The sequence below is a fragment of the Meles meles genome, chromosome 10, assembly GCF_922984935.1.
Source record: "Meles meles chromosome 10, mMelMel3.1 paternal haplotype, whole genome shotgun sequence".
Lineage (NCBI taxonomy): Eukaryota > Metazoa > Chordata > Mammalia > Carnivora > Mustelidae > Meles > Meles meles.
The window spans coordinates 98,829,288-98,850,312 of NC_060075.1; the positions used below are offsets into that span (position 1 = coordinate 98,829,288).

At 44.6% G+C, this 21,025-nt stretch overlaps 1 protein-coding gene across 1 annotated transcript in view; it reads left to right on the forward strand.

Moving 5' to 3' along the window:
• The window catches only part of SPATA48 (spermatogenesis associated 48), a 62,329-nt gene extending 42,613 nt beyond the window's left edge, over nucleotides 1-19,716 (forward strand). The window contains exons 6-9 of the mRNA XM_046020008.1: nucleotides 2,482-2,523; nucleotides 3,842-3,949; nucleotides 13,910-14,017; nucleotides 19,593-19,716. Coding sequence (XP_045875964.1) covers nucleotides 2,482-2,523; nucleotides 3,842-3,949; nucleotides 13,910-14,017; nucleotides 19,593-19,716 — 382 coding nt within the window. The remainder of the gene's footprint in view (nucleotides 1-2,481; nucleotides 2,524-3,841; nucleotides 3,950-13,909; nucleotides 14,018-19,592) is intronic.
• The last annotated feature ends 1,309 nt before the right edge of the window (nucleotides 19,717-21,025 follow it).

Sequence of the window (21,025 nt, forward strand, 5' to 3'; positions counted from 1 at the left end):
TTATTTATATCATATGTGGTAAAATAGCAAATACTTCACCCAAAGGATAAAATTTATGATTTTATCCTTTTATCCTTTATGATTCCCATTTATATGAATCCGTTCTCTTTTAAATTTTTTAATTTTTTTTTTTTTTTTTTTTTTTTTTTTTAGAGAGGGAAGGGGGAAGGGGCAAAAGGAGAAGGAGAGAGCACAGAGCCTGATGGGCTCAATCTCATGACCCTGAGGTCAGGACCTGAGCTACAACCAAGAGTCAGACTCTTAACTGACTGAGCCACCCAGGTGCCCTCAGTGCATTTTTTAAATAGGAAATCATCTGATGAATGAAAGCTGTATGTGTTAGTCAGTATCCCCATGTGTCCAGATTTCTGAGAGAGGAGCTCACCCTGGAGCCTTCCTCTGTGCAAATGTTGCTCCCAGGAACTCACGGTAAAACCTGTATTCGAACATCTATGCGGCTCAACTCATAATGCCCAAACCTAGAAGCCACGCAGATCTCCTTCAACAGGCTAGTGGGCAGGCATGCACTGGGTAAACATACTAGATACACCCATGCAATGGCGTACCACTCAGCAATGACAAAACCAAATACAGCCCACGACAGCGTGTGTGGAATGCGTTTTGCTCAGGGAAAGCAGCCAGACCCAAAAGGCCACATGTTGTATGAGCCCATTTATAGGACGTTTAGAAAAGGCAAAACTACTGGGATGGGACTAGAACAATGGCAGCCAGAGCTGGAAAGAGGGATCACAGAGAGTCTATAAAGGAAACGTTTAGGGTAGCGAACGGCTCTGTACGGCTGACTGGGCTCTGTATTTGTGAAGCCCATAGAGCTAGTCATTAAAAAGGACATACTTTACTGCGCGCCTGGGAGCCTCAGGTGGTTAAGCATCTGCTTTTGGGCTGGGATCGAGTCCCTCATCAGGCTCTCTGCTCAGTGGGGAGTCTGCTTCTTCTCCCCTTGCTCCTCCCCCCGCTCATCCTCTTTCTCTCTCTCTGTCAAATAAATAAATAAAATCTTAATAAAAAAAAGAACAAACTTCAGTGAATGGGAAGTGAAATAAATACATACAAATATGCACAAATCCACACGGACAGCCCAACCTGCCGGATGTCGGCGGGGTCCAGAACGGAGTGCACAGGTTGACAAAAGATTCTATGTTACAAATAAATGACATAACCACACTTAAGTGGGTGGTCCTAGATACATTTGGGTTTTAATAAGTCTGGAAACAGTATTTGGACTGAATAATGTCAGGCTAAAGACAAAAAGAATGGTATCTAAACACTGTGGTGCTCTAGATGGAGAGTGTGTCTCCCGGGAAACGGGGGGCGATTCTAACACTTCTTACATGTATGGGTTTGAACAAACGACGCGTTTGGTCAGTGACAGGAAGCAGGCTTCATGCTGTCAGGAAGGATATGAATAGGTAAGGAAGGAAGGCTATGAATGAACACTGTGCTGTTGGATTTGACCAGGAGGGATCCTAGGAACTCAGGTTTGCCGTAATCTATATGCAAACAGGAGATAGAGAAACACACATCAGTATACGTGTCTGCACAGCTCCTATACTGACACCCGCCGCCAGCTCTGTCCACTCAGAGGACCCAGGAGCAGGGGCCTCTACCCCAGCACCCATGAGCATATGTAGCCCCCAGATGTTGGCTTTTATTTTTTATTTTTTTAAGACTTTATTTATTTATTAAAGAGAGAGAGAAAAGAGATGGGCAGAGGGAGAAGCAGGCTCCCCACTGAGCAGGAACTCGGATTCGTGGCTCGATCCCAGGACCCTGAAATCATGACCTGAGCCCAAGGCAAATCCTTAACCAACTGAGCCACCCAGGCGCCCCCAGATGCTGACTTTTATTTTAAAATTTTAAAAATTAATTTATTTTTTATTATGTTAAGATGTTGGCTTTTAATCACCATTTTTCAGTAAAGGAATTATGAGACCCCTGGAGAAATGGCTGATTCTGGGGCTGGGCAGGGAAAATAGAAAATAAACCCAGAGCTCCTTGAGATTCCATAAATAACTGTGATCTGGTGTGAATGACTAAACCTCATGCCCTGGCTGCTTCGTCTCTACCATGGAGAATTAGACTGGCTGGTCAGGAGGAGCCACTCGACATGAGAATTACGTGTGTTGAAGGAAATCGGGGGCCCAGCTTTGCCAAGTGTTGCCCATTCAGTCCTGAAGGATGCCTACAGCAAAGGAGAAAGCCAAGAGGAGAGGCTTTAAAATAGGGCCGCAGAGAGCAAGCCACGAGTCCTCAAGACTTGGAGTCCATTTGTTCTGCTTTTTAATTTTCGCTTAAAACTCCTTCTTTAAATCACCTCTGTTCACAATTACAGACTCTTAGAGGTTAATTCCCATGAGGTATCTCTGAAGACTTTCCTTTTCTTTTAATAAGAGAAACACTGTAATAATTTGATGTTTATGAAGTTAATGTCCATTGTCCATATTCTCTCTTTTTTCTAAGCGTGAGTCCAAGTTCCAGAAGCAAATACATTCCTCTTTATACGTAAGTGAGAGTGTTTCTTAATGTCTTAAAAATGACTAGATTTACATCTACATTGTAGCTGCCTTCAGCTCACTCATGTTTGTAATTCACTGTTTAAGACAACTAACACTTCCGAACAGACTTCTAATGTTTTGCCAGCTCAGAGCCTGCTTAATGTCAGGACTTTCATCACAGATCTGTTAACGATTTTGATAAAAGAAAGAAAGGGGGAGTGGTATTTTTCTGTTTCCCCAAATTGGTTATTTTACAAAGTAAAGTACACTGGGTGCTACTAATATTGGGTGTTGTCAAGCAGAAAGGCTTTGATGCTCGATGCAGAAGATACAGACGTGCCCACTAACACTGAAGTGCAGGAAATGTCTCTTCTTACTTGTCTGGATTTAAACTTGGCTTTCCATAGTTGGCAAAGACATGTGTCGTCCAGCCTGTGGGGGTCTGTCTGCTTCGGGTTGAGGAATGACTCTGTCTTTGAGTCCACTGGGGCTGCTAACCCAAAATGTTACCTTATAGATAACAGACATTTCTTTCTAGCAGTTCTGGGGCCTGGGAACCCAAGATCTGAGTGCCAGCATGGTGGAGGGAGGACTCTTTCCCGAGTCCCAGACTTCTCCACGGGTCCTCCCAGGATGGAAAGGGAAAGAGAGCTCTGTGGCCCTCTCTTAGAAGAATCTGAATCCTGCTCAGGAGGGCTCCACCTTCATGACCCAAGCTCCTCCCACCTCCTGCTCGTCCACCTCCTCCTACCATCCCCTTTGGGCATTAGAATATCAACACAGGAATATGGGAGAAACATAAATATTCGGTCATCAGACCATGGAACCAAGTGAATCTGAGAAGATGGATCTTTCATCTTTGCCCCCTCCCTCCCTCATTACTGCTCTCTGATGGAGGCAGCCAGTCTTTCCAACTAGGATCCCATCCCCAGCAGGAGCCCTAGTGGCTCTGGCAAATGCCAATCTTGGCCTGCCCCAGGCTTGATCCCTGTCTCCAGGGAAGGAGCCAACTCAGGCTGCAGCCTGATTCTTGGCACAAAATCCCAACCCACCTGCTACTCCCACTCTGGCCCAAACTTAAGATCATGAGGGCCTCGAAACTATTGCTCTGAAAATGAGAAAATCTCCTGCCTTTATTTTTTTAAGACAAATGATTCCATTGTCATGGTTATTATTATTTATTTATTTATTTATTTATTTATTTTGGTTTTCCAGTTTTTGATTTTAGCAAATAAAATTTCCTTTGGATGTTAGGACCCTGTTGATCTTTTCTTCCATTTTTCTTATCAAGAAACCCACGTTTTCTTTTCTTGTCATACAAACAGTGGTTACGTGCAGTCCACAAATGCCGATGATGTGGACAACCCCTTTGGAGACATCACATCTGTCACCAAGCCTCGGAGCTCTAAAACGCTCTATACAAACACAAGTCGGTGAGTTCCTTGAGTAATCACTCCCTTATGTTACCGTTAAGGATGGAACATGGTGATGGGCTTTATCATAAGTGAGATATAAAAGACTGTCCCCATGGACATAGCTTGAGAAGAAAGACACCAGCTGCCCAAAAGCACTTGTCACAAACGGGATGACAATTTTGTGCAGTGACTCCCCGGGGCACCTGGATATACATTCATACGATGTGTTTTATATCCCATATAAAATATAATTCCATATATATAAAATATACTCACATAATCTATATAAAATATATTATAAAATTATATAATAATATACTTATAAATATTTATACACTTCTATAATCTCATATATAGACTTATGTATACTTTTACACCTACATAATCTTATATAATATATAATCTAAATATATCACATATATTTTATCATATACAAATAATATATACAATAATATATAGTATATTATTCTTTATAATATGCTTATATAATATAACATACAACATAATATTATTCATTATATAAAACATATATAATATAAAATAATATAGTACAAAGTTATATAACTTATAGTTTATAATCTTACATACAAAAATATAAAATACATAATATGTTATATAATATACACAATATATCATATATAAATATAAAAATATATTTGACTGGGGCACCTGGGTGGCTCAGTGGGTTAAGCCTCTGCCTTCAGCAGGGAGCCTGCTTCCTCCTCTCTCTCTGCCTGCCTCTCTGCCTACTTGTGATCTCTGTCTGTCAAATAAATTAAAAAAATCTTTAAAAAATATATATATTTGACTTATATTAAGCTATATAAATATATATAGCTTGTTTATGTATAATATGTATATATATTTGCTTTCACCAATGGGAATACTAGGGCTCAGAAGTCACTTCCCTAGGATTCACCAGATGCTGCTGGACGTTGAAATCCCACGCTCTTTTCATTGTGCCACCGAGTCACTGAATGTCATGGATATTATCCCTTCAGTTTCTGTGATGATTGACAAACTTGCACATTTCATGCAAGGCCAAACTGAATCATGACAGTATTTTCCATGTTAATGGATTCCTATTTTTTTTTTTTTTAAACGTTGACTGTGCCCATGAGACAAACAAGTTGCCTTTCTCTGTGGCAGGTTAGATGCAATCCTGTATCCTGCAGTAATCTCATGGTCCCCTCTATTATCTATTCTGACTATGTAATTCTTTTGACTGCTTGGCCAAACTAGAAAATATGTTTCAAATATAACCTCGGTTTTAAAATATAGTTATGAACTTCTCTCACTTAAATCTCTAGAAAAGGCAACCAAAGGAAAAGACCAAAGTGCCTATAAAACGTTCCAGGTGCCGTGTTAAGAACTGTGGTAACATAATGATAAAAAAGACAAGAGACTTCGTCCCGTGTGCCTTAAGAATCTGAGGGATGGATTAGGGCTGTACACAAGCAGTCAGGATATAAAGCAGGCTGAAATAAGTCCCCCAAAAAGTTAGTTTAGTGTGTTCGAAGCTCATATGCACAGAGAGACCACTTTCACCCGTGGGACCCAACGGCTGCATGTGATATCTGAGCTGAGCCTTGAGGAAGGACCTGTTGGTGTGATTCTTCCTCAAATTTTGCAAGGAAATTAGTGCTATTAAATGTAGTAATTCTAAAGATGTTACAAGAAGGACATGGGGACGAAACCAATTTAAAAAGATCTTAGAGGTATAAAAATTTAATACTGGTTTTCTTTTGAAATGTATCTTTAAATTGTGAAACATTTTATAAAACATTCTTGCCAAAGACTCGAAACATGTGCTCTTGGGTGGTTCTTCAAAGAGAGTGAAGAGCAGCCGGTATGTAAGTCATACCATCTCACCTGGGTAACTTTGGGACCATGCCACTCTCCCTGGCCTTGCTGTTGATTTTTGTTTTTAAGGAAGTGAAAGAGTGAGTGATCTCTGAAAAGAAGACGTGTATTGTACTTGTGCGATTTGGGCACTAGAGGGCCACCAAGTTCGCAAAGTTTCTTCTTCCCATCAGCTTTCAGTTTTTCATGTAATCGTCACATTGTAGCACAAAGAAATGCTTTGCACTTTTATTATGAAATATTGATAGGTACAAAAATATGTAGTGTATTATGTAACATATAAAGTAAAATAACACATAAATGCATGTGCCTTCCTGCCTAGATAAAGAGATAACATTTTGCTAATATATTTTAGGCCACTTGTGAGCCTCCCAACCCCATTCCCTGGGTCCCCTTTCCCAACCCCAAAGTCATCACCATCAGACTGTGTGCTTAGCCTTCACTTGCTTTGCTTGACAATTTTACTACATAAATACCTACCCTTAAACAAAATATTTTGTTTTTTTTTCAAAACTACACTGAGCTAAAAGACAACACCATATGATGCCATTTGCATAAAATCCCACACCCAGAAATGCACGAACTTGACTATTTTTGTGTCAAGTTCAGAATATAGCGTGCCATCCTATACCAAAGCAAATATGACTCTTCTCTTAATTCCTTATCTTAAACTTTCTTTTTTTTTTAAAAGATTTTATTGATTTATTTGTCAGAGAGAGAGAGAGAGAGAGAGAGAGCAAGCACATGCAGACATAGTGGCAGGCAGAGACAGAGAGAGAAGCAGGCTCCCTGCCAAGCAAGGAGTCGGATGTGGGACTCGATCCCAGGACGCTGGGATCATGACCTGAGCCGGAGGCAGCCGCTTAACCAACTGAGCCACCCAGGCATCCCCATCTTAAACTTTCTTAAAGGAAAATGTCTTCATGTATTATCATCAGGATTCTTCCCATAATTCATGAGACTTAATCATGGTGTCTGAGTGTGCTCTCCACTCCATCAACAGAAGCCAGCTTTCAGAGGCTCAAGGCTACTGTCTCTTGGCTCAGGTGGTTCCACTGCTGGGATCACCAGTCTCCCGAAAGAGTGACTGTCTTTCAAATCTGCCCTTAATTTGAGATTCTGCTTTCTGGTTACCAAGTCATCTGATGCAGCCAGGGTTTTCAAATTGCCAGTGATTGTACCAATGGCTTAAAAAAGAGCTTAAAAAATTATTGTAGAACTAAGTCTGATCATTAAGGGGGAAAAAGGACAGAGAAAATGGTCACAATAAAAAAATTTAAGCACACTGTCACACGAACACACAACCATTATTAAGATTTTGACATAGTCCCACCTGTCCTATGCACTTTTGGTCTTGCTTTCCTATATTTAGTAGCTCAGGTCGTACTACATTTTGAAATTTTACCACCTTATGGTGAATGCTGTGAAGTGTTTAAACCTGGCGATTCACAGACCTGTACCCCTGGGGCCAATAATACATTATATGTTTATAAAAAAGATTAAAAATTAATTAAATAAGTAAATAATAAAAATAAAAAATTATAAAAAGAAATAACTCATAATTCCAGAAGTTAAAGATAACCACTATAAAAATGTTTTATTCTGTATACAGATATATATTTATATATATTTTAGTAAAAATTTGAATTACACTGTCGAAAAAAAATTTTACCACCTTAACATTACAACGGTATCGTAGGTACATTTATTATGCACTCCTTATAATTTTTATTTGTGTAGATGTGTTTGTCATTGACTAGTTCACATGACTAGGTGACACATGCAATTCCTTTGCATTTTTTTGTTATGACAAACGATGCTATCAAGCACTTTTTTATATGACTCTTTTTAATGATTTGGGATTGTTTATTTAAGGGAGACTCCTCGAAGTGAATTTTGGAGTTAAAACACCTGAACATTCTTAAGCATGTTGCAAACTCACTTTTTTTTTTTGAAATTTTAGGTAAATTTACAGCAGAACAAGTATTTGTTCTGCATGTTTGTGCTCTCCTTTGATGCTAGGGTTAAAACTCACCCGGCATCTTTTTTTATTTTATTTTTTTAATGTTCCAAATGTTTTCACTAAAAAACCAATTCGAATATTTTTAAAGTGTGGAAAGTAAAAGTCTCTTCCATTTTCAGCCCCCAAATTAAAACTCGATATATTTCTTACTCTCCCCCCCTCCACACACACACACGCATGAGCATCTGCAAAGTGTAGCTCCGTGTGCGCGTACATTTGTGATGGGTGTAAAGTTGAAATACGCAATGCACGTTCTCCCTGACATTATGCAGGACTATTAAAATCTTTTCAATGGCTGCATGAAAGGCTATATTATAGTTTACAGAGGCCAAGGGCTTAGTACACATTTTTTCTATTGTGGACAATGTAACAATAAATACCTCCGCATACATCTTTGCACAATTATGCATGCATTTATGTAGAATAAATCCCTAAAAACAGAGTTTTCTCATTAAAATTGAAGTATTTTTTGATTTGTAGGAGTGCTTGGTTATGACAAAACATTTACAGTTAAGGAACTCAAAGTATTAGTGCAGTTTGCATTGTAGTTCAACTTGTAACTTGAGACTAGTTTAGGAACTAAGTGAATACACAATATCCATTGAGTTCAACAAGAAATCCTAAAGCTCAGGAAAAATGGCTTTTTCATTCCTTCGGGAAACATGTACTGTTTACTGGATCAGGATACAATTCAGGAACTAAAAAAAAAAAAAAATAACAAGTCACTTCTCACTTAGAATCTGTGTCAAGCAAAAAAAAGTAGGCAAAAACTAACATAAGGAAAAACTAAGGAAACCCTTTTACCCCCAAAATCTGATGTTTTATCCTTCTCTTGAATGTAAGAGCTATATTCTTTGCAAGAGCTTAATGAGCAAGGTTGACGAGAGTCTCGTTTTCTTTTAGTAATTACCTATGATTCCATGTAGTTCCATAATGCTTTGCATTCATGGGTCATCGGTGTAAAAAGCGCCCAAGTGTGGGAATGATAGGGAACAGCCTATCTGTGCCAAGGCAGGATCCAAAGGCATACAATTCTGCTCTTTCCTAAGGAAATGTTGGAAGTGCGTTTTCTTTTGCCAAGAACCAGCTGTTGGAGCTACGCAGCTGGGGTCTTAGGTGGTGGCTCTCACCTGGCCCAGCCCTCCTTTTACCAGCAGGGAAACAGGCTCAGAGAAGGAGAGGTACTCGCCGAGGTGACACAGCCCAGTGAACCCAGCGAGGTGGAAGCTGGCCATGGACCCGTGCCTCCCGCCCCCACACCTGGTGCTTTCCAGACACCACTGGCCTGTTTTCCCAAACCCACCGGGTCCCACCTCCCCCCACTGAGCTGCCTTCCACAAGGTTGTAATCCTTCATTTCAGGACTGTACACAGTTTCATATTTACTGTGTCTTCACCTCAATCATCTCTGCGATGAAGCGTTTGGAAAGAAGCAGTGATTGTCCAAAATGGATCCTCAGGCAGGTGCTCGCGAAGGTCTGAGATGGGAGAAGGCGGGGCCTTCCTGCCAGGCACCAAGGAGTGCTGCACCATGAAACACACACACACACACACACACACACACAGAGACAGACACACACACACACACACAACCTTACCACAACCCAGGTTCAAGAACGAGGCTATGAATAGTAGTTCCTTACCTTGGCCACACTTCTGCCTTTTCAGAGGACTTTCACATCTACTCCTTCATTTGTTTTTCAAAATAATGTGATGAGGCCCGGGAACTGGTTTGGTCCCCATTTTACAGATGAGGAGGCCGAGGCCGGAGAGCATGATGTAAAGAGCCCCAGAGCATTCATTTCAGGAGAGGCTGAGAGACGGGCTCCCTGACCCCCAGGGCAAGCTTGTGCCCTGCCCATGAGGACACGTTTCAGCATCAGGCGTAGACTCCAGCCCGTTGGCGTTTGAAGCCTCTGGGTTATTTCTGTGTCCCCTTCCCTTCCGGGAGAGTCTAAGAACAGAGGAAAAACAAGTAACAATAAATGGTAACAATAGCAACCTTATTGTGGATAAGGATAACAATAAAACTGTAATTCCTGAGCAGATCTTGGGGCCCAAATAGCTTCAATTCTGAGAAACACAACCCGATGTCCAAAATGATTATGGTCTTACTTAGATTTCTCTCCCAACATCAAAACAAGTACATCCAAGCTCAAGGCCCCCTTCCTTCTCCCCTCCAGCGGTGGGCTCCCCCAGGAAGCTCTGCAGCCCCTTCTCTCTGCCCTCCTGAAGTCCCAGCCTTGACCCAGCCCCACCCCCTTGTTCTGGGCCAGCCTTGACCCCTCCCCTGCCTTGCCCCATCCAGGGAAGCCACAGTCCTCTGACCAGAGCACAGTGTGGCTCCAAGAGCTTCAGTTCTGTTGTCTAAGGTCCCACAGCTGGTAGGGGCCGTCCCAGGACTCAATGCCATCCTCTCTGCACTCTGCCCTCTGACCTCATGCCAATTTCTTTCTGTATCCCTCTCATTCACCCCTTTACTTTGCATTGGTGGTCTTCACCCCACTTGGGCTCTTCAAATCTCTGCTTGTGTACTTAAAACCGTTCTCATTAACGTGAAAGGTGTCGGGAGCAGGCCTGGCTGATTTCCGCCTGGACCCGCACCCAACACTAACAGCTCTCCGTGAAGGATCATCGAATCGACTGGAACTTGCGTTTGAACCCATGTCCTGAGTAAATGCGACCATTCGGGGGCAGCAGAGCTCTCCTGCCTAGGTCCTTCCATCCAGCCTTCTGGGTGGGGTGGCTCTGCCCTCCGCCAGCCCCCACGGCTCTGGACACATTCCTTGGACTTTCTCCGCAGCCTCCGTTCCTGCACCTGCACCAGAGGCATGATTCTAGGACCTACAACACAGGGTCTCTTGAGGATTAAGTCAATTCACGCCAGCCTTTCAAACGGCCCCTGGGATACCGTGCTGCCTCAGTGAGCACGCGTCCTGCCGTGGGACAGGGAGAGGCTGTGTGGAGGCCAAGATCCCAGCCCACGTGCACACGACCTGTGTTCTCCACCCAACCTGCTCTTGCCACTGTTTCGTTCTTCCTGTTTGCTTGGAATCGCATACCCTCTCTGCTCCCTTTTCTGAGAGGCTCACTGAGTTCCTTATGCTCTAAATTTCTTTGTTCTGTATTTTGTTTCACTAGATCGAACAAAACCAGTTAGTTGGAAATGTAGGTGACAATGTTTTCCCACGTACCTGGCTTGCTCCAGGAATCGGGGTATACCAGAAGGGCTCAAGGGCCATGAAGCTCTGGAGCAAACACAAACAATGAAGACGTCTTATTTTTAAATGAGTTCCAGCTTGTCTTGGATCCCCTTAAGTGGGGGAGGGGGCCTTTGACCATGGGACCCATCCGGAAGTGCATTTCAAAGCCCTCATATTTCGTCTTTCGCAGATTGTCTCCTCCCTCTAGAAAACCACGTCGACCCTCGGCAACAAGGCTCTAGACTGTCCCCCAGAGACCATTCTCTTCTTGACAGGAGGTCAACATGTTGCATTGAAGAAGGGAAAAAAGTGGGGCGCCTGGGTGGCTCAGTGGTTTAAGCCGCTGCCTTCAGCTCAGGTCATGATCTCGGGGTCCTGGGATTGAGTCCCGCATCGGGCTCTCTGCTCAGCAGGGAGCCTGCTTCCCTCTCACTCTCTCTGCCTGCCTCTCTGCCTACTTGTGATCTCTCTCTGTCAAATAAATAAATAAAGAATCTTAAAAAAAAAAAAAGAAGGGAAAAAAGTCCCCCCATGATGTCCCTGCAAAGGGGGAGGGGGTGGTAAATGGAATAGATTTAGAAGCGGCGTGGGTGAGGACTTCTGCTTTCAAATATTTGCCCAAACTTCAAAATTGGTTTATTATGCAACTGATTTCATTTCTTAAGCCTAAGTGGCTTATCTTTAACAGAGTCTCCTGGCTCGTGGTTTGTTGTTAGTGGATGTGATGTAAGGTAACAGCGTATCATCATTATAATGTAGTGCATAATATCCCTTCACATCAATAACCTCTTCCACGAGGCACACAGAGCTGTATGATGCCCTCTATCAAACTCTCCTCCTGATTGACAAACCGCTTGCCTCCATCTTCCACTTCTTAACTACTCTCCTGGAAGGCCGTGACTTTAGAGGCATTTTAATTCTGCAGGTGTTTCAGAGGCAGTGGAAAAAAAAACACCTCACACAGAGGAAGGGGATTTCCTCTGTAACATGCATGGAAGCTTTACAGAATGTTTGGGGGAAAGACAGACACATGAAGAATTTTGCCCCGTTTTTGGTTACCTCTCTGCCATACAACCACACTTCTTCAAGAAAATTCCAGGAAATCCTAAAGGACGCTGCCTAGAATTTGGCAACGCTCATTCAATCACCCAGGTCCCTCCAACAAACCTGAAAATGTAGCTCTGACACGGGGATTTCCAAACTTCGAAGCATCGCTTATCTAGAATTATCTCAAGAGCTTTTAAAGACTCCAAATCCCAGGCCACACTCCCTTACCAGTTAAATCAGGATGTCTGGGGGCTGGGAGTCAGGCTTGGGTACCTTTGAAAAATCCCCATGAATTTTCAGTGTGTGGGGACATTTGGAAACCACTGTCCGAACATCTTTTCAGCTGCCCGTGCTGGATAAGCTTCACTTGGAAGTGCTTGCCTATTGTCTTGGTCCTGTCCTCGCCACTGGTATATGAACGGTGGCCGCGGTCATCCTTCTCCCTCCCGAACACACACGATAAGCTGAGGTCCCGGCAACAACAGGACACTAGGAGTTCAAGTCCAGAAGGACCGTGTACTAGATGAGTGAGCATCAGGCTTTGCACATATTGGATTCTTGCTCTTGAAATACACTTTAAATTTCGTACCATCCCTGGCTGTGGAGTCCACGGCCACAGGTCGTAAGCAACAGCGGGGACTGAGCCCACACAGCCCAGCCCCGGAGCCCAGCCTCACCTCTCCCTCAGTAAAGCATTTACTTCCAAGCATTTGCATGCTGTAAAGATGGCCAAAAATATGAGTTTTTATTCATACACCTCTGAATTGCTTATTAAGATACATCTTTGGGATACTTCCTTGCCTTTCTAGATAGGGAGTTTATATCTGCTGTGAAACACGTTCCCATATGTTCCCGTGTAGTCTCTCTCCCCTCTTACTGGTGGGATAAAGACAGAGAAGGCAGCAGAGTTAAGTGAGATAGAACTGAACAAGCCAATGCTTGTTTAAATCTGTGCGGTTTCAAGAAATTATGTGAAATCAAGAATGCAGTGCAACAATGGTGACAAGAAAATATTATTTTGAAAAGACAGCTCTGTGGGGGCCTGGGTGGCTCAGTCAGTTGAGCGTCTGCCTTCAGCTCGGGTCGTAGTCCCAGGGCCCTGGGGTGGAGAGCTGCATCGGGCTCCCTGCTCAGCGGGGAGTCTGCTTCTCCCTCTCCCTCTGTCTGCCGCTCCCCCAGTTCTCACTCTCTTGCTCTCTCTCTGTCTCTCTCAAATAAATACATAATATCTCTAAAAGCAAAAACACAGTTGCATGTCCACTAGGACTGGAGTCTGCAAGACAGAGTCATGTGTGGAACACAGGTCTGGGGTTCCATAAAGAACCCACGTCCTGGGACGCCTGGGTGGCTCAGTTGGTTGGACAACTGCCTTCGGCTCAGGTCATGATCCCGGAGTCCCGCATCCAGGATCGAGTCCCGCATCGGGCTCCCAGCTCCACGGGGAGTTTGCTTCTCCCTCTGACCTTCTCTTCGCTCATGCTCTCTCTCACTGTCTCTCTCTCAAATAAATAAAATCTTAAAAAAAAAAAAATAAAAAAAATAAAAAAGAACCCACGTCTTCCTTCATTAGGAAACAGCTCGGTGGTGAATCATGTATGTAAAATACTTGCAAATTCAAATAATGGGAAAAACATGGGCTGGAAGTCGGTTTCTTCAGTCCTAGAGGAGAGCGGCTATCTGTGCATCTGAGTCAGCGTGCCCCTGCCTGCACGCTTTCCTGTTTGCCAGCCCCATTTCCCGAGTCGTCCTTCGTACTTTCATGTGTGGGTGCTGGTGACCAGGGCTATTTCACAAATGCCTCTTCTCATTTCCTCTGTCCCCTATCTTTAACTCTTTCTTTCAGCTCTGCCAATATCCCAGGATACACTGGGAAGGTTCATTTCACAGCCAGACACGCCGCCAATTCTGACATTCCATCAACAACCCCGTCACCAGATTCAGAAGTTCACCGGTAAGTCCGAGTCCTATTACTCAACATGCTCAGATGCCCTGGGAGCAGGCGGGAGGCTGGGGGGTGGGGTGGATCCTCATTATGGTTATTCCATTAAAGAAAAATTACATATTAAGAGTAAATTTACATCATTTAAAAAACTGGGGTGTCAAGTCCAGAAGACAGAGGTGTCCACTTCCCCTCTGTGGCTAAAAGGAGCGTGCGAAGATGCTTAAAGCCTGTTAGGTGAGCAGCATCTTTACCTCTCGGACTCACAGCTTTGCACGCGTAAAACCCTTCTGCGTAACCAGCAGAACATGCGTGGATGCCTGGAGCCCAACGCATGCGCCCCATATTTACTCCCCATGAATCACCACCTTCGTTTCCTTAAGAGACAACATTCTGCTGAACGTCACATATATTTTTAAACACCGTTTTCCACACTGAAAGCAGGAGATGCCAGACAGAAGGCTCTCGCGGACTCTTTATTTGGAGCTGTCAACGAGAAGCAGCGCGTTCTTATTGTTCATTATAACTCAAATCTGAACACGTTTGATGGACGTCCTGGGCTTGCAAATAAGATGACACAGTCTTGGAAATGCAAACGCGGTCTTAACCAGGTCCAGCGGCAGCCTCCTGCAAATGCACAAGCTATCCCTGGAGGTCGCTGTGTGTCTCGGAGGGCTTGGGAGGCGGCTGTCCCACAAAGGGTGCCTTTTCTTCTTTCGGTAGAGCATTTGTTCATTTGCCAAATGTTTACTAAGCATGCACTCCGGGCCAGGCACCGCTAAAGGCCCTGAGCAGGAAGGCCCAACAGGCATGATCCTGGCTCTCCAGAGCTTACGTTCGGATGTGACAGCACAGAAGCACACAAGTAACTGAAGAAATAAAATGATCTGAGAGCCTGCTGTGTGCTCCGAAGAATAAAACGCCAGACAGTGTAGTCGGTAGGACCTGGCCAAGGTGCTGAGTTAGCTCAGCAGTCAGGGAGGGCTTCTGGAGCAGGTGACCTACAGGTGGAGTCCAAGCCACCCCACTGGATTTCTTATATGTTCCGAAAGGCAACAAGTGGGGAGGGCCTTGTGCGCCCTAGTGGTCAGTCCGTACAGCTGTTTGTTGTTGTTGTTTGTTTTTTAAGATTTTTTAATGTATTTGACAGACATATTTATGTATTTATGTATTTGACAAATATTACGTATTTGTCACACATGTATGTGACAGAGATCACAAGTAGACAGAGAGGCAGGCAGAGAGAGAGGAAAGGAAGCAGGCTCCCTGCTGAGCAGAGAGCCCAATGCGGGGCTCGATCCCAGGACCCTGAGATCCTGACCTGAGCCGAAGGCAGAGGCTTTAACCCACTGAGCCACCCAGGTGCCCCCGTACAGCTGTTTATTCTCCCATTCACTCATGACTTTACTGGTTCATCTGTATGTTCTTTCCCTGGGTCAATGGCCATTCATGGTGCTCCTGGAACTCACAAAAACTAGTCAGTTTGCAAGGAGCTCACAGTCTAGCACTGAACAAGAAAACACAGTCATAGTAGAGGATGACGCCTATCACCCTAATATTGTCATTCATGCAGGTGAGTACTTCTTCTACACCAGGATATCCAAGTGCTTTGTACTTACAAACTCATCTCACCAACTCAGAAACCCTGAGAGGGTGGTGCTCTTTTTACCCCATTTTACAGATCAGGACAGTGAGGCAAACAGAAGAGTCCGAGGGATCCGCATTGGGGCTAAGGAAGGCTTCACAGAGGAAGCAGGTCATGCTGTGACCCTTGGAGGAAGAGGGTCCCTGGTCTCACAGATATTTGTGGGCCAAGCTGTGTGTGAAAAGACTGGTTCATCCCAGGGATCCCACACAGAAAGCCCCTCACCACGCAGCCATGAAACCACAGGAGGGCCTGGGGGACCTGTGTATGAGGCGCCCAGATCATTGTACACCCTGTATGCATGACCTGGTCTCTCAGGCAGTGACTGAGTGGAGGGAAAAGCAGGACACATTTTCCAATGTCACAGGTCCATTTGCAAAGGCAGGACTGATGGAAATTTAGATAATGAATGTATTTTATTTCACTACAAGACCTTAAGAAACGATGGCAAATTAAATGCATTCTGATGTCTGTTGTTTAGACGTAGTGTCCACAAAACTAGAATCATACATTGTGTCTGGGTGGTTAATGACAGAGGAGAGACCCGGCGGTGTTTTTCCAGGGCACATGTGAACATTATTGATCGCTTGCCTTCTTCTTTCATGATCCATCTTCTCTCCCCACATGTCTCAAACCTCAGCTCCGACACCCGGTGGGTCTAGCATGTTTCCCCAACCATGTGACCTAGCTGATCCACGTTCTACTATATTTCAAAGAAATATATTTTCCAAAAAAATATATTCCCAAGTGGAAAACCACCCCCTACTGTTACTTACCGTTACTGTTCCCACGGCTCTCAATGTTACTACTACTGTTCCGCTGCCCCCAATGTTGCTATTGCTGTTCCCGCTGTTCCCAATGTTACTACTGGTGTTCCCGCTGCCCCCAATGTTGCTACTGCTGTTCCACTGCTCCCAATGTTGTTACTGCTGTTCCTGCTATTAGCAATGTTGCTACTGCTGTTTCTGCTCTTACTAATGATGCTGTTCCTGCTGTTCCTAATGTTACTACTGCTATTATTACCTGGGAAAAGACTCAAGTCTTTTGGCCCACCCTCAAGCCCAGATTTAGGCCCAGTGCTGAGCCCTGGGCAGCCCCACACTCACCACTCCCCACATGTTGCACATAACTTTGTCATCCTGTCTCAGACTGGGGACTGGGACCCTCTGCGGTGGCTTCTCTGGGGTTATTATTCTTAGGGTACACATAGGCTCTCGAAACACAGACAGTGGCAGCAACCCAAGAGTCACTCACAAGGAAGTGACCGACCTCTGTTGGGTCCGATATCCAGATCTCCATTGTTGTGCCCACCCCTAATGAGGGCACATGACAGGCACTGGGGCTTGGCGGTGAGAAAACACAGTGGGGCACTCAGATTTTGAAAAGCTTTCTCTGGGTGCCTGGGTGACTCAGTGGTTAAGTGCCTGCCTTTGGCTCAGGTCATGATCCAAGGTCCTGGGATCGCATCTCACATCGGGCTTCCTGCTCAGCAGGGATCCTGCTTCTCCATCTCCCTCTATGTGCTGCTCCCCGTTTGTTCTCGCTCTCTGACAAATAAATAAACAAAATCTTAAAAAAAAAAAAAAGCTTTCTGTAACATGAGGACCCCGCTGGCCCTTGAGATCAGAGAACATTAGGCCTTTGATGTATCAACCTCTCAATTTTTGTAACACTCTATTTAATGTATTTTTGCTGAAAATTCCCCATGAAAGTGGGAGTCGAAGTCTCTCTCTGATGAGTATCATGAGAGCTTAGTGAGTTGACTTCCTCCTGATGGTGTCTGACTGATCTGCTGTGTTTTTCTGTTGTTTCTGAGAAACTGTCCGCACGCGGGGCATGCTCTGGGCACTCCTGAACCTGGGCTCTGGTGCTCAGCCTCACTGTTGCTCTGTAAACCCCCGTGCTGCTAGGAACCTGTACTGCCCAGTGGCAGCCACACAGGCTGCTGTGCCTGCAGCCCGTCTCCAGGTGTTCTGGTGAATTCTCCCCTCCCTGCCCCCAACACCAGAATCGCTCCTCCCACCATCGCTTCTGTCTCCTTTTCCACCAAAGACAAGGTCTTGGTCTTCCGTGCGAGCACTGGGTCCTCTTCAACCCAGCTCCCTTCCTCTCGCTTGAGAAGAAACTCCGTGGCTTCCCATCCCAGCCACCTCCCTCGTGTAGAAATCATAGATGCCCCCTCTGAGAAGCCATCCCTTTCTCTGCCCTCCTTCCTCTCACGTCTAAGCTTCTTTCAGAGGCGGACACCCAGTCTCCATTCCCATGTCTGCCTCCACGCCCTCCCAGCCCGCTCTCTACCTCCCAGAGTCTGCATTCTGACATTGCCAGTCAGCAATGCTCCTGCCTGCCAGATGTAGGTGGAGGAGACCACCAGGAGAAAAGGGACCGATGATACCCCTTCATGTAGAAGGCAGGCTGGTGCATTTGCTGTGGATCCTTGTGCCTGGGAGGCTGCAGTGGTGGTCCGGGATTAAGGCGTTTAGGCCTTGAATGTCAATGCCAAGGGGTTGCAGTCCACGTGGTCCCCATAACACATTTTGAGCAAGGTGTGCCTTAGATTGAGGTTGATGTGACACACGGAATAGCAAGGAAAGAGATTAGTGGAGGAGATTGAAGTGAGGGGCAGGGATTAGGAGGTAGAGGACACCGACGTTTTGAATCTCCAATTTCAATATCAAGGGAATGCCCGTGGGTGCTTCTCCTCATTCTTGTTTCCAGGACAGTTCGGAGTTTCCTGTGCATTCCCTCCCATAAGAATACCGCCTGCACAGAAGCTTGACTTTGTCCTTCAACAGCCTTTTCCCACAACATAATAAAAAAATTACAACTTCATGATAACCATAGCATTAAAAAGGGGCACCCAGGTGGCTCAGTCGGTTAAGCGTCTGCCTTCAGCTCAGGTCGCGATCCTGGAGTCCTGGAAGCCTGCTTCTCGCTCGCTCTCTGCTCTTCCCCCACCCCCCACCCCTGTGCTTGTTCTCTCTCTCTCTCTCTAATAAATAAAAATCTTTTAAAAAATCATAGTATTTTTTAAAAAGCCACTTTAGACTGAGTTGCTGTGGCTCTGTAACTTTTGCCACATATAAACACCGCAAGGAATGTGTGTGATTCAAACAGCAGCAAATTCACAGCAAAATGCAGTTGTTCAAGAGAGTTAGTGTGACCTCTGTCCACACCGGGAAGACTGCCTTGGGTTATGAACAGGGGTTGGAAAGCATTATTTGCATGGTATTCTATATCTTTTTCTTTCAAATCTTCCAACAGACTTAGTAGATGACATTACTCCTGCTGGCTAAAAGAGCAAACTAGGACACGTGAGGTTAAGGATGTCATGTGAGAGCAGTCAGCTTAACCCCACTGGCAGGGGGAAACCCACTCTCAGCCCTACATGTGGCCTGTCCCACCCGCACGCTGCACCTCTCCCCACATCCCCTATGCCCTCCCACCTCTGTCTCCATGCACCTCTTCTTTATCTACCACCCTGCTTTCATCATGACTCACTTAACCCCTCACTGACATAGACTCTGGGGATGTCCTTTCTTGGCCCAGAGAAGTGACTCTCTAAGCCTCTTGGCCCCAGCTTGCTCCCCTAGGGACTTTTTGTTGTAACATTTGAGTACCTCCTTTTGACTACAATTTCTATTCTATCCATTCTTAGCACTGACTATAATTCTAGGCACAGAATGGATTTTCAGTCAATGAAACTGATTACAATATGATGCATGTAATGCAATAAATGGAACCAAATGCAAATAAAGAAACAAATGAAACAATGCACACAAGGATTAATCATCCCCAGTCTCCCTTTCTGTTATGAGCTCTCCTGACCCTCATTTCCTCTCCTGAACATGAGTATCATTAGTTGGAAAACAGATGAGGTTATGTATTTCAATGTATATTTCATGGCTCATTTTTTTTTCTTTTTTCTCCACCCTGTTATAGCATCTTACGGAAAGAAATGAAAGTTGACATCTTCCGTCACCAGGCACCGCTGTCTCAAATGGTCACAAATGTAAAACCTTATAATCCCTTCAATAAGAAGCAACAAGAAACTGTAGGCTACTGACAAAGGCCTGCCCTCTGAGTGGGACTTAGAAGTCTAAGTCTTGGTGAGGCCCTGCATTTGGTGTGATGGGGGAATAAATGACCCAGGCTTGTTCTGGGTGTGTCCATCTGTATGTCCATCTGTATGAGGTCTGGTGCTCTTTTTTGCCTCAGGCAGAATGTCTGGGGCCCCAACCTCAGTCACTGACCTGACGTGGCCCTGGAGTGCCACCATTCCATGACGGCAGCCAAGATTTTCTGGAAGCCATCAGTAGCAGTGATTCTATTTCTAGAAGATTCCTCTTTCGAGTTAGAATGCCAGGTCTCCCTACAGCCTTCATGTCTTGGCCATGTTAATGCAGTGATTAAAACTGCACAGGACAGATCACATATTTTGTGAACACAGACTACCCAGTCAAAACCCCATATGTTCTTAATGGGAAGACTGAATGGCTGAGAGTGAAAGGGGTGTGTTCTTTCCACATATGGCATCACATGGGGACAACAAAGGACAAAACCATCCCTTACCTGGCCGTAATATTTCTCTTTCAGAAAAGGAAGCATCCCCCAGGCTCCATGAAGCTCACAGGGCAACAGTGACCAGTCATATCCACTTTAGGGTCAGTGTGTGGGCTGCCTGGGTCCTGGCCAAAGACCGAACCAGCTCCAGAATCACTGCATAGGCTGTGCGGGGTCCCTCTGGCCAGGCGAATGTAGTTTTATTTGTATACACATGAAGTTTATTTCTATTTGTGCACACATATCCATGGATCCTGTCAGAGTTTGCAAAGTGCTTTCCCAAACCTTAAGCTCATGTTATCCTGAAAACCCATAATAAGCATTTTATGGTCCTTGCTTTGTGATCCTCCAAGCATTAAGATCCTTGCTACTTTATGAACAGCCAGACTAAGGCAAGGAAAAGTGCAGTATTTATCTCAGGTCATGCTACTAATAACTGGTAGGGTTAGAACTAGAACCCAGGCTTTCCAAATAGAGATACTGTGCCTCTATTTCTCTACAAATTAGAGAACCTTCACAGCTATTCAGAAACAAAACAAACAGAAACAGAAAAAAAGACCAAAAAATTCCCTATTTCCTAGAGCTTTCAGAAGTATTTCTCAGGCTTTTTGTTTGTTTGTTTGTTTTTCCTGCTTTCTTCTTCCAAACAGTTCTGAATGAGATAGTGATCCTATGGAGCTTTAAGCCAATGTGTAAGCCCTGCTTATTCCTCCAAAAAGGCAAAATCAGCTGTTTGTTTAGGGATTGGGTACCGCCTCTGTTGATATCTGTAGATCTGGATGTTGGCTCTTCAGACCGTCTTTATGAGCTGC